At 48.3% G+C, this 14419-nt stretch overlaps 1 protein-coding gene across 1 annotated transcript in view; it reads right to left on the minus strand.

The window, feature by feature from the left end:
* The window catches only part of LOC139263929 (DOMON domain-containing protein FRRS1L), an 83626-nt gene extending 69438 nt beyond the window's left edge, over positions 1-14188 (minus strand). The window contains exon 1 of the mRNA XM_070880012.1: positions 13878-14188. Coding sequence (XP_070736113.1) covers positions 13878-14055 — 178 coding nt within the window. The 5' untranslated portion in view covers positions 14056-14188. The remainder of the gene's footprint in view (positions 1-13877) is intronic.
* Positions 14189-14419: the final 231 nt, after the last annotated feature.

The following is a 14419-nucleotide window of genomic DNA, read 5'->3' on the forward strand; positions in this document are numbered from 1 at the left end:
ATGACGATGAGTCAGGCCAAAACTAAACGTTTACATGGGTCATAATGTACCAGCAACTTGTTCGAGCAAAGCAGATTGGTGGCTTTCTCGAAAGCTGTGTCTTGCGATGCGCCCCACACCCAGTTGTCGCCTTTTCTCAATAGCATGTGCAGTGGTTCTAGTAAGGTGCTCAATTTAGGTAGGAAGTTACCAAAGTAGTTGAGTAAACCCAGTCACATTCTGTGGCTTGGGTGCATTCTTGATGGCCTTGCTTTTCACGTCAGTAGGTCTGATGCCATCAGCAGCGATTTTCCTCTCGAGGAATTCGACCTCCGGTGCCATGAAGAGGCACTTTGAGCGTTTCAGTCTGAGTCCCACTCTATCCAAACGCCGTAGAACCTCTTCCAGGTTGTTCAGATGTTCCTTGGAGTCACGACTGGTGATCAGGATGTCATCTTGGAACACGACGGTTCCTCTGGAATATTGCTGCAGCCGAGCGAATTCCAAAAGGGCACCTGTGGTAAATAAACAAACAGTCCTTTTACATGTTAATGCACGCAAGTCTCTTCGACGTCTCGACCAACTCAGTTCCTATCGAGTGGAGGGTAGCCAATGTAACCCCACTTTTTAAAAAAAGGAGGGAGAGAGAAAACAGGGAATTATAGACCGGTCAGCCTGACCTCAGTAGTGGGTAAAATAATGGAATCAATTATTAAGGATGTCATAGCAGCGCATTTGGAAAGAGGTGGCATGATAGGTCCAAGTCAGCATGGATTTGTGAAAGGGAAATCATGCTTGACAAATCTTCTGGAATTTTTTGAGGATGTTTCCAGTAGAGTGGACATGGGAGAACCAGTTGATGTGGTATATTTGGACTTTCAGAAGGCATTCAACAAGGTCCCACACAAGAGATTAATGTGCAAAGTTAAAGCATATGGGATTGGGGGTAGTGTGCTGACGTGGATTGAGAACTGGTTGTCAGACAGGAAGCAAAGAGTAGGAGTAAATGGGTACTTTTCAGAATGGCAGGCAGTGACTAGTGGGGTACCGCAAGGTTCTGTGCTGGGGCCCCAGCTGTTTACACTGTACATTAATGATTTAGACGAGGGGATTAAATGTAGTATCTCCAAATTTGTGGATGACACTAAGTTGGGTGACAGTGTGAGCTGCGAGGAGGATGCAATGAGGCTGCAGAGCGACTTGGATAGGTTAGGTGAGTGGGCAAATGCATGGAAGATGAAGTATAATGTGGATAAATGTGAGGTTATCCACTTTGGTGGTAAAAACAGAGAGACAGACTATTATCTGAATGGTGACAGATTAGGAAAAGGGGAGGTGCAACGAGACCTGGGTGTCATGGTACATCAGTCATTGAAGGTTGGCATGCAGGTACAGCAGGCGGTTAAGAAAGCAAATGGCATGTTGGCCTTCATAGCGAGGGGATTTGAGTACAGGGGCAGGGAGGTGTTGCTGCAGTTGTACAGGGCCTTGGTGAGGCCACACCTGGAGTATTATGTACAGTTTTGGTCTCCTAACCTGAGGAAGGACATTCTTGCTATTGAGGGAGTGCAGCGAAGGTTCACCAGACTGATTCCCGGGATGGCGGGACTGACCTATCGAGAAAGACTGGATCAACTGGGCTTGTATTCACTGGAGTTCAGAAGAATGAGAGAGGACCTCATAGAAACGTTTAAAATTCTGATGGGTTTAGACAGGTTAGATGCAGGAAGAATGTTCCCAATGTTGGGGAAGTCCAGAACCAGGGGTCACAGTCTAAGGATAAGGGGTAAGCCATTTAGGACCGAGATGAGGAGAAACTTCTTCACCCAGAGAGTGGTGAACCTGTGGAATTCTCTACCACAGAAAGTTGTTGAGGCCAATTCACTAAATATATTCAAAAAGGAGTTAGATGAAGTCCTTACTACTAGGGGGATCAAGGGGTATGGCGAGAAAGCAGGAATGGGGTACTGAAGTTGCATGTTCAGCCATGATCTCATTGAATGGCGGTGCAGGCTAGAAGGGCCGAATGGCCTACTCCTGCACCTATTTTCTATGTTTCTATGTAACTCTTGTGTCATATAGGCCGACGTCGTCAGTTTTGTGAACGACTTCCATTCGGCTAGCATCGCAAACAAGTCATCAGCCTTCGGTAACGGGTACTGATCTTGTTTCGAAACCTGTTGATCGTAGCCTTATAGTCGCCACAAATTCTGACTCTGCCATCACATTTCAGCACAGGAACAATGGGGCTGGCCCATTCATTAAATTCAACCAGTGATATGATCCCTTCACCCTGGAGTCTGTCCAGTTCAATTTTGACCTTCTCCCTCATCATATATGGCACTGCCCGAGCTTTATGATGGAGAGGTCTTGCATCTGAGTCCACGTGGATCTGCACCTTGGCTCCCGTGAAGTTGCCGATATCCGGTTCGAACAGCGAGGGGAACTTGCTCAATACTTGGGCACATGTATCTTCCTTCGATGACAACGCCTTTATATCGTTCCAGTCGCATCTGATTTTCTCCAACCAGCTTCTGCCAAGCAGTGTTGGGCCATTGCCTGGAACAATCCACAGCGGTAACTCGTGAACCGCACCGTTATATGACACATTAATTTGTGCACTGCCAATCACCTTTATCAGATCTTTGGTGTACGTGCACAGCTTGGCGTTAACAGGGCTCAGCCTGGGCCTCACAGTATCCCACAGCTTATAAAATACTCTCATTCATGATCGATTGACTTGCCCTAGTGTCCAGTTCCATCGATACCGGTATCCTGTTAAACTTCACATTAATTAAAATTGGTTTGCTCTTGGTTATGAAGGAGTACACAGTCCATACACTTCCTCTCTGGCATCTCTGATTGCGTATCCAGATCCGCGCTAGTCTGACTCTCATCCTCCACGTGGTGTGTCGCAGCTCACTTGCTCATCTGCGGACACTTGCGCTGGAGATGTTCCACTCTCAGATAGACTTTGCAACTATATTGCTTAAATCGGCACTGCTGGTGCCAATGATTTCCTCCACAACGCCAACATGGAGAAGTCAGATACATTCCTGCTGGCGGACTTTGGGCAGCCACAGGTTGCGTGGACGCAGCCGGATAGGCCCCGCCATGTAACGCGCTGCCGAACACCGAATCAATCGCGTTTACAGTACTTGCCAAGGTTCGGTTCTTCACCGCTATTTTCTTTATACTCCTGTCCGTCGTCATACATGATTGAGCGATCTGGATGGCCCTTTTTAAATCCAACTCCTCCACTGCCAGAGGTTTGCACAGGATCACCTCGTGGTTGATACCGATAACAAAGAAGTCCCGCAGCATGTCTGCCAACACCGTCCCGAACTTGCACGGTCCTACTAGGCGTCTCAGGTCAGCAACGAATTCCACCGCGCTCTCGCCCTCCGATCAAACATGTGTATAAAACCTGCATCTCGAGATGATGATGCCGTCGTCTGGCTTGAGGTGCTCCTGTACCAATGTACACAACTCCTCGTACGTTTTCTCTGTTGGATCACTCGGCATGAGTAGATTCTTTATCAGACCGTAGATCTTTGAACCGCACACACTGAGGAACACGGCCCGGCACCAATCTACATCGTCGACCCCCTTCATTTTGTTGGCCATGGAGTACTGGTTCAAATGGCTCACAAAGTCTGCCCAATCTTGGCCCTCCACGAATCGCTCAAAAAATCCAATCATGCTCATTTTGCAAACAAAGGTTCTTGTATTCTCGTCGCCAAAAGTTATGTATGCAATAAAGGTTCAAACGGAGTACTGTTTAACTAAGCAAGGTACAACCTTGCCGCTGCTTTATTAAGGCCCAAAGTGCTAATTCTCGAAATGGCTGGACTTGTATACCTGAGCAGCACCATGTGCATGCTGCTCAGTGGCCTCCAACAATGGCGCCATCTGGTGGCCAGAAACAGAATGTACATACAAAAGAGTGGGGGGGGGGGGGGGGCGCGAGACGGAGGGAGAGCGGGGGGGGAAGAGCGGGAGACGGAGGGCGAGCGCGAGGCGGAGGGAGAGCGGGGGGGGGCGCGAGACGGAGGGAGAGCGGGGGGGGCGCGAGACGGAGGGAGAGCGGGGGGGGGGGCGCGAGACGGAGGGAGAGCGGGGGGGCGCGAGACGGAGGGAGAGCGGGGGGGGGGCGCGAGACGGAGGGAGAGCGGGGGGGGCGCGAGACGGAGGGAGAGCGGGGGGGGCGCGAGACGGAGGGAGAGCGGGGGGGGGGCGCGAGACGGAGGGAGAGCGGGGGGGGGCGCGAGACGGAGGGAGAGCGGGGGGGGGCGCGAGACGGAGGGAGAGCGGGGGGGGCGCGAGACGGAGGGAGAGCGGGGGGGGCGCGAGACGGAGGGAGAGCGGGGGGGGCGCGAGACGGAGGGAGAGCGGAGGGGCGCGAGACGGAGGGAGAGCGGAGGGGCGCGAGACGGAGGGAGAGCGGAGGGGCGCGAGACGGAGGGAGAGCGGAGGGGCGCGAGACGGAGGGAGAGCGGAGGGGCGCGAGACGGAGGGAGAGCGGAGGGGCGCGAGACGGAGGGAGAGCGGAGGGGCGCGAGACGGAGGGAGAGCGGAGGGGCGCGAGACGGAGGGAGAGCGGAGGGGGGGGCACGAGACGGAGGGAGAGCGGAGGGGGGGGCGCGAGACGGAGGGACGCGAGACGGAGGGAATGGGACCGGACCAGCAAGCCATTCGGGTGCGGTTGAAGGTAAGTTACTGCTATGTGTTTAACAAATCTTTTTATGTGTTGGGAACTGTATGCTTCACTTTGCAACCTCACCTCGCATTGATTCCCTGGTTACCATGGCAGCCCGATCTTTTTGACACAGATTCAAAACGAAAGGTCGGGTTGCACCATGCCAAAATGAAGAAATCCAATGGGGACACTTAGAATAATTTTTTTTGACGTACTTAGGCCTCTATGCTTTGCTGCACCCATTTTTGTCTAATAGAAATATATCATATTTGAAGATTCGTCACAACAGATCCATTATGCCATTTTGCTAACCTTTCTGCCCAATTGATTTGGAGCTCATACCATCATAGTTATTACTTAAATCACCGAGATTCTCCTTTAAGATTAATGCAAACTAGGAGAATTTTACACCCTTTTGCATTGTAGAATAACCCAATATATCATCTGTGTTTCAGAAATTTTGCTGCAAGGAATTAACATTCATCCAGACCACAGGTAATTTGCATTTCAGCAAGCTGAATGTCTGAATTAACTATTTATTATGAGAAAAGACATGTATAGATCAGAGGAGTTATCACACAAACAATTGTTTGAAGCAGTACTTATTGAGAATGAGCACACTTGGCATTGACGACATGTTATTTTCATTAAAGTTATAGATGAACAGGTAAATCTAGTTATGGAGGATGAAAATATTGCTAAGATATTAAATAAATATTTTGATCGGTTATACTACAGGATCTCTGGTTTAACTAAAATTTAAGATACTGGATCTCAGCAGATCACCTGGAGGATGATAGTGAGCAGACCTGCACATGGGTTTAAGTTTGCACTGCCATTATTTTCAGAGTGTTCTGATCCCTGTGCGCATGCGCCCCAGTTCGGTATTGTGTATGCACATTCGATCTGGCCGCACATGCGCAGTACCAAACCGTGCCGAGGGTGCGGCCTGCACCAGCACACTTCTCTCGGCTCCGTGTGGAGAAAGCCAGGGGATCAGATGATTGAAGGGGAGGGGTGCGGGGAGGAGAGCAGATCAAACAGGGAGGGGGAGAGGGGATTGAGGGGGATGGAGAGATGATGGGGGCTGAGGACAGGGGATTGGAGGGGGGAAAGAGAGATGAAGAGGAGATCGGGGGGGGGGGGGGGCGAAAGAGAGACGAAGAGGAACTCGGGGAGAGGAAGGGGGGGGTATAGCGGACAGGAAAGGAGGTTAGGAACTCGGGGGGGGTTGCGGGGGGAGAAGGTCAGGAGGTCATGACCTTGGGGGGGGGGGCGGCGGTGGAGAAGGTCATGAGCTCGGATGGAGGTCATGAGCTCGGGCGGGGGGGGGGGGGGGTGGGGGGGGGGAAAGGGTCACAAACTCGGCTAGAGAAGGTCAGAAACATGTTTTTGGGGGGGGGGGGGCAGCACAGAGAGAGCAGTGGCGAGGGGGAAAAACGTGATCCAGGTCTCAAGATTCGGGTGCGGCGGGAAGGGGGTTGAGAGGAAGAATGTGATCCAGATAGGGTGATAGGGTTTTCCCACAGCCTGTTCGGCCTGGATCACGTTCTTGTTCTTCCATCCCCATCCCCTTTATACCTGCACCATGTTCTCCCGACCCAGACCTCAGTGGTTCACTACCACGCTCTCAAGGGCAACTAGCTGAAAGGGCAGGAATGGCAGCTCATAATTCCTGGTTACAGGGTTTTCAGATGGGATACAGAGGGGGGTTGCATAATTGATTAAAGAAGTAATTACAGCTGTGAGGAGGGATGATATATTAGAAGGATTATCAAATGAGGCCATATGGGCTGAACTGAAGAACAAAAAGGGGACAATTACACTGTTGGGTGTGGGACCTCCAAACAGTCAGAGGGAGATAGAAAAGCAAATATGTAGGCACGTTTCTGGGTCGTGCAAAAACATATAGGGCAATAGTAGGGGATTTCAACTACCCTAATATTAACTGGGGTAGAATTAGTGTGAAAGGTATAGAGAGTGCAAAATTCCTAAAATGCATTCAGGAGGACTTTTTTAGCCAGTACATAGCAAGCCCAACTAGAGAGGGGCAGTTCTGGACAGTTTTAGGGTATGAAACTGAGCAGTTGGAAGGGATATCAGTAGGAGAGCATTTTGGTGCTAGTGATCATAATTCAGTTAGATTTAGATTTAGGGTAGTGATGGAAAAGGATAAAGATAGATCAGGAATAAAAGTTCTCAATTGGGGAAAAGCTAATTTTACTAAACTCAGATGTGATTTAGCCAAAGTGGACTGGAGACAGCTACTAGAAGGTAAATCAGCCAGAGCAGTGGGAGGCATTCAAGGAGGAGATCGTGAGGATTCAGAGCAAGTATGTTCCCTTAAAGAAAAAGGGTGGGACTAACAAATCTCATCATAGGCAGTCCCTCAAAATCGAGGAAGACTTGCTTCCACTCTAAAAATGAGTTCTTAGGTGAATGAACAGTCCAATACGGGAATTACAGTCTCTGTCACAGGTGGGACAGACAGTCGTTAAAGAAAAGGGTGGGCGGGATTGGTTTGCCGCACGCACCTTCCGCTGCCTGCACCTGGTCTAGAGCCCCCTGGATGTCAAGGGCATTCAGGGTAGGATAAAGAAAAAAATGGAGGCTTATGATGGATACTGAGGGCTCAATACTGCAGAAACCCTAGAGTATAGAATGTTCAGGAGTGAAATTAAAAAGGAAATTAGGAAAGCAAAGAGGGAGCATGAAAAAAATATTGGCATATAAAATCAAGGAAAACCCAAAGATGTTTTATAAATACATTAAGAGCAAGAGGATAACAAAGAAAGAGTAGGGCCTATTAGAGACCATAAAGGTCATTTGTGAGTGGAGGCGGAAGACAGGGGTATGATTTTTAATGAATACTTTTGTCTGTTTTCACAAAAGAGATGGGCGATGCAGACACTACAATCAGAGAGGAGGAGTGTGAAATATTAGATGAATTAAACATAGAGAGAGAGGAAGTATCAAGTGGTTTAGCATATCTGAAAGTGGATAAATCCCCAGGCTCGGATTAAATGTATCCCAGAAGCAAGAGAGGAAATAGCAGAGGCTCTGTCCATCATTTTCAAATCCTCTCTGGCTATAGGTGTGGTGCCAGAGGACTGGAGGACTGCTAACATTATAAACTTGTTTAAAAAGGGATAAACCAAGTAATTACAGGCCAGTCAACCTAACCTCGATGGTGGGAACATTATTGGAAAAATTCTGAGGGACAGGATAAATCTTCATTTAGAAAGACACGGATCAATCAAGGACAGTCAGCATGGATTTGTTAAGGGAAGGTCGTGTCTGACTAACTTGATTGAATTTTTTGAGGAGGTAACAAGAAAGGTCGAGGAGGGTAATTCATTTGATGTAGTGTATATCGATTTTAGCAAGGCTTTTGATAAGGTCCCACATGGCAGACTGGTCACGAAAGTAAAAGCCCATGGGATTCAAGGCAATGTGGCAATTGGCACAGAGGCAAGGAAGCAAAGGGTAATGGTCGATGGATGTTTTTGTGACCAGAAGGCTGTTTCCATTGGGGTTCCGCTGGGCTCGGTACTAGGTCCCTTGCTTTTTGTGGTATATATCAATGAGTTAGACTTGAATGTGGTGGGTATGATTAACAAGTTTGCAGATGAAACGATAATTGGCCGTGTGGTTGATAATGAAGAAGAAAGCTGTAGACTGCAGGAAGAGGTCAATGAACTGGTTAGGTGGACAGAACAGTGGCAAATAGAATTCAATCCGGAGAAGTGTGAGGTAATGCATTTGGGGAGGGCTAACAAGGTAAGGGAATACACAATAAATGGTAGAACACTGAAGTGTAGAGGAACAGAGGGTCCTTGGAGTACATATCCATAGATCACTGAAGGTAGCAGGATAGGCAGATAAGGTGGTTAAAGCGGCATACGGGATACTTGCCTTTATTAGCCAAGGCAAAGATTATGAGAGCAGGGAGGCCATGTTTGAACTGTATAAAACACTAGTTAGGCCACAGCTAGAGTATTGCGTGCAATTCTGGTCACATTACAGGAAAGATGTGATTGCACTAGAGAGGGTACAGAGATTTACGAGGATGTTGTCTGGACTGGAGAACTTTAGTTATAAAGAATGATTGGATAGGCTGGGTTTTTTTTCTATGGAACAGAGGAGGTTGAGGGGAGACCTGATTGAGGTGTATAAAATTATGAGTGGCCTCGATAAGAGTGGCTTAGAAGGACATATTTCCTTTAACAGAGGTGTCAACAACCAGGGGACATAGATTTAAAGTAATTAGTAGGAGGTTTAGAGGGGATTTAAAGGGTGGTAGAGGCAGAAAACCTCACCACATTTTAAAGGTATTTGGATATGCACTTGAAGTGCCATAACCTACAAGGTTATAGACCAAGAGTTGGAAAGTGGGTTTAGGCTGGATAGCTTTGTTGGCCAGCAACAACAACTTGTATTTATATGGCACCTTTAACATAATGAAACGTCCCAAGGAGCTTCACGCGTGCAATAAGACACCCAAAAAAATGTGACACCAAGCCACATAAGCACCTTGGAGTGCTTGTCCACAGATCCCTAAAAGTAGCAGGCCAGGATAAAGTGGTTCAGAAGGCATACGGAATGCTTGCCTTTATTGGCTGAGGCATAGAATATAAGAGCAGGGAGGTTATGCTTAAATTGTATAATACTTTGGTTAGGCCACAGCTGGAGTACTGCGTGCAGTTCTGGTCGCTGTATTATTAGGCAGGACGTGATTGCACTAGGGAGGGTGCAAGAGCTTTACTAAGATGTTGCCTGGAATGCAGAATCTCAGTTATGAAGACAGATTGGATAGGCTGGGTTTGTTCTCATTGGAACAGAAGAGGTTGAGAGGAGACCTCATTGAGGTGTACAAAATATTGAGGGGCCTGAATATAGTGGATAGCAAGTGCCTATTTCCATTGGTGGAGGGGTCTATTACGAGGGGGCATAGTTTTAAGGTGGTTGGTGGAAGGTTTAAGGGGATTTGAGGGGGGGCTTCTTTACGCAGAGGGTTGTGGGGATCTGGAACTCACTGCCTGGAAGAGTGGTGGATGCAGAAACCCTCACCACATTTAAAAGGTGCTTGGATGGGCACTTGAAGTGCCGTAACCTGCAGGGTTACGGACCTAGAGCTGCTAAGTGGGATTAGCCTGGATAACCTCTTGTTAGCTGGCGCAGGTACGATGGTAATTACTGCAGGGAATTGAATACGGCCAGGGTGATCTCCTGAACTAGTTTCGATCGCCTGGATGGGTCGGAGAGGAATTTTCCCAGATTTTTCCCCCCAAATTGGCCTGGGCTTTTAATCTGGTTTTTGCCTCTCCCAGGAGATCACAGAGCTCCAGTTGAGGTGGAGTGTAGAATGTTTCAGTGTAAGGGATGTCACAGTTGTGTGAGGCAGACTGGTTGCTCTTTACTTTTCCACCATCGTTCATAGGTTTATATGTAATCTTCAGGGCTGCTGACCGAGGGCCGTGCGGCTCTTTGTCGGCTGGCGAGGACACGATGGGCTAAAATGGCCTCCTTCTGCACTGTAAATTTCTGTTTCTATAAGAAGAAATTACAGCAGGTGACCAAAAGCTTGGTCAAAGAAGTAGGTTTTAAGGAGCGTCGTAAAGGAGGAAAGAGAGGTGGAGAGGTTTAGGGAGGGAGGTCCAGAACTTAGGACCCAGGCAGCTGAAGGTACGGCCATCGATGGTTGAGCAGTTATAATCAGGAATGCTCAAGAGGGCAGAATTTGAGGCGCGCAGATGTCTTGCGGGGGTTGTGAGGCTGAAGAAGATTACAGAGATAGGGAGGGGCGAGGCTATGGAGGGATTTGTAAACAAGGATGAGAGTTTTGAAATTGAGGCGTTGCTTAATCGAAAACCAATTTAGGTCAGCGAGCACAGGGGAGATGGGTGAACGGGACTTAGTGCGAGTTAGGACATGGGCTGCCGAGTTTTGGATGACCTCAACTTTACATAGGGTAAAATGTGGAAAACCAGCCAGGAGTGCATTGGAGTAGTCAAGTTTAGAGGTAACAAAGGCATGGATGAGGGCTTCAGCAGCAGATGCACTGAGGCAAGGGAGGAGATGGGCAATGTTATGGAGGTGGAAATAGACAGTTTTAGTTATGCTGCGGATATGTGGCCGGAAGCTCATTTGAGGGTCAAATATGACACCTAGGTTACGAACAGTCTGGTTCAGCCTCAGACAGATGCTAGGGAGAGGGATGGAATCAGTGGCTAGGGAACGCAGTTTTTGGCCGGGATCAAAGACAATGGCCTCGGTCTTCCCAATATTTAATTGGAGAAAATTTCTGCTCATCCAGTACTGGATATCGGACAAGCAGTCTGACAATTTAGAACCGATGGAAGGGTCGAGAGAAGTGGTGGTGAGGAGAGTTGGGTGTCGTCAGCGTACATGTGGAATCTGACGCCATGTTTGCGAATGATATTGTAAAGAAACAGCATATAGATGAGAACTAGGAGGTGGCTAAGTATAGATCCGTGTGGGACACCAGAGGTAACGGTGCGGGAGTGGAAAGAGAAGCCATTGCAGGTGATTTTCTAGCTGCGATTAGATAGATGAGAATGGAACTAGGTGTGTGCAGTCCCACCCAGCTGGGCGATTCTGGAGAGGCATTGGAGGAGGATGGAGAGGTTAACTCTGTCAAAGGCTGCAGACAGGTCGAGAAGGAGGAGGGATAGTTTACCTTGGTCACAGTCACAAAGGATGTACTTTGTGACTTTGATGAGAGCCGTTTCGGTACCGTGATAGGAGCGGAAAGCAGATTGAAGGGATTTGAACATGGAGTTCCAGGAAAGATGGGCAAGGATTTGGGAGGCGACAACACATTCAAGGGCTTTGGACAGGAAAGGGAGGGTGGAGATGGGGCGGCAGCTTGCAAGCGCAGTGGGGTCGAGGGTTGTTTTTTTTTGAGAGGGGTGATGACAGCAGATTTGAAGGAGAGGGGGACAGTACCTGAGGAGAGCGAACTGTTAATGACCGCTAACATGGGAGCCAGAAAAGGAAATTGGGTGGTCAGCAGTTTAGTGGGAATAGGGTCAAGGGAGCAGGAAGTGGGTCTCATGGACAAGATTAGCATGGAGAGAGAGAGGTCAAGCGGGGAGATCGGAGAGAAACTGGAGAAAGATGCAACTTCAAGGCTAGGGCAGGAGGGTGCCGCAGAGGAAGTTTGGCCCAGTGGGCTAGGGGAAGGAAGGGAAGTGGCAGAGGTAGTTGATCGGATGGTCTCAATCTTTGAGACAAAGAAGTCCATGAGCTCCTCGCATTTGTTGGAGGAGAGTGTGGTGGAGATGGGAGAGGGGTTTGAGAAGACAGTTAGCAGTAGAAAATAGTAACCGGGGGTTAACTGCATTTCAGATTATGCTGGACAGCTCTTTGTCGGCCGGCACATTCACAATGGGCTGAATGGCCTCCTTCTGTGCTGTAAATTTCTATGATTCTATGAACTCAGGATCGGCAATAAATAAATAAATTTTTAAAAATGAGAGCATATTCTTCGTTGGTCCATGCATAACATTACATTTATGTGTATTTGCTGGACTCGATTATTCCAACGTTCTCCTGGCCTGCCTCCCATCTTCCACCCTCAATGAACTTGAGCTCATCCAAAACTCTGCTCCATGTATCCAAACACGCAGCAAGTCCTATTCACCCATCACCCCTGTGCTCGTTCCCTATATTGGTACACAGTCCACCAACAACGTTTCCGCTAAGCTACTTGGCAGCACAGCTGTGAAGGTCCCGCACAGACCCCTTACAAGCTTTCGAATGGGAGATTTTGCACATGCGTGAAATATTGAATGGGCCGCTCGCTCCCCCCACCCCAAAAAATATTAGGGGGAACAATGTCCACCAACAACTTGATTTTAAAATTCTCATCATGTTAAAATCCCTCCATGGCCTCACCCCTTCCTATCTGAACTCAGCAGTGTGAGTGCTGAGAGTACTCCTAACCCGGGTGGGTGAGCCCTGACTTATCTGAAAGCAGTATGTTAGCATGGAGAGCTCTGGAGCCTGACTGTCACAATGAATGGATCAAATTACACACGGCAAAGATCTTGATTGCTCCAACAGGCGGGATCAAATTACACATTCCAGAGAAACTGCTGGGCGAGTCTTGTCCTCCAAGGGGACCAATCAGAAATCTGGTCTTGTCCCCCATGGGGACCAATCATAAATTGTGTGTTGCAAATAGACACGACTGTAAGTTTACACAAGGGTTCCATTTTGTCTGGACAGAGTGAGGCAGTATAACTTGGCACTATCCCCCATATATCATATCAAATGGGAACCTACATTAGAAGTGCTCTGCTAAACATCTCATGTACACACATCTTTGATCCATCGCTGGCGTTGAATTCTTTTTTTTTTAAAGACTGAATAGAAATGTTTTAATTATTCCATGGGTTTTGAAACCATGGATACTGTATAACAAATATAAGATGGAGAAAATATATGTTTAGATCGTTCAGAAACACATGGCTATCCAAGTGTACATCTCCAGAATATTTTGTTATCTTGGACTCTCCAAGATCAACAGTGAAATTTCTTGACATAGATGTGATCAGTGACACAAACCAGTATCTAAAAAAGTACATGATGAAGAAAAGCCAAATCAACTCATGGAACTCTCAAATACCAAATGGATATTAATTCATATTTCACAATTTCGCTACAATTAATTGATACATAAAAATGTAAAAGTTAAGACAACCGGAGACCGGTTGAATATGTGAACCTGGAATGATAAATCAGCAGCCCGAGGCCAAGGTACCACGTTTAGAGGCAGAGTGAGCATTTCGGGGTTTGTAACCGAATGGGAACCAATGATTACAACCTGACCGAAATGTAACCTTTCACAGAAACCTCAAGGCCAAACAGCCCCTCAGTGAGCAGCGGCCGACAAAGCAATGTATGAAAATTCCGTTTCCCTTGCTGCTGAAAATGGTCTCTGTCAAAACCTCCCGAAATACGAGTGCTGAACGCACTACAGGCGAATGGGAATTTATGTCGGCACAAAGTACACAGTGCAGCATCTGCGAGAGCAGCACAATTTCAGAAGCTGAGCGGTGCCCTCGATATAGCGCCTCTTTTCTCACACCAAGGGATTGCTGCTCTTCACAACAGGCTCAATGGGTCGTTTTCCTTTCCCCTGACCTTGCTACAATGAAACGATTGCACCAACCTTCATCGCCCCAGTATCGTGTCTCGAAGAATTCCGCCGCAAACGTGCTGTACGACTCCTGGTGCTGATCTGGCGTCCCGGGCTCCTCCAGCTCGTGCTCCTGCTCCCCGGGCAAGCTCCCCTCGGCACACACCGCGCACACACTCACAGAGACACCGAGCAGCACACGCGCCCACATTGCAGCGGCCGCCGGGCCGGGAGGGGCAGCACAGCGTGCAAGCAATGGGGGTGCGAGAGGCTGCAGCCCAGGGTGGCCACTGCCCCAGATTCCTTCACTTTGACTGTGTGCCCATGGTTTATCCCCGCATCGCCATCTGCTGCACGCACGCGCACTGCTCCCACTGGGCCGAACCTGGCAGGCCGCCAGTGCGCATGAGCCACCCCCTCTTCTTCACTGCTGCTGCTGACCTGCAGTGTTATTGTTAATACTTAGCATTTCCTACAGCATATTAGTGCAGCAACACACGGTACCATAAAGCATTTGGATGCAAGTTTGCTCCTGCAATCCTTTGTACCTTTGAGATTTTCATCTCATCCATATG

The sequence above is a fragment of the Pristiophorus japonicus genome, chromosome 5 (assembly GCF_044704955.1).
Source record: "Pristiophorus japonicus isolate sPriJap1 chromosome 5, sPriJap1.hap1, whole genome shotgun sequence".
Classification (NCBI taxonomy): domain Eukaryota; kingdom Metazoa; phylum Chordata; class Chondrichthyes; family Pristiophoridae; genus Pristiophorus; species Pristiophorus japonicus.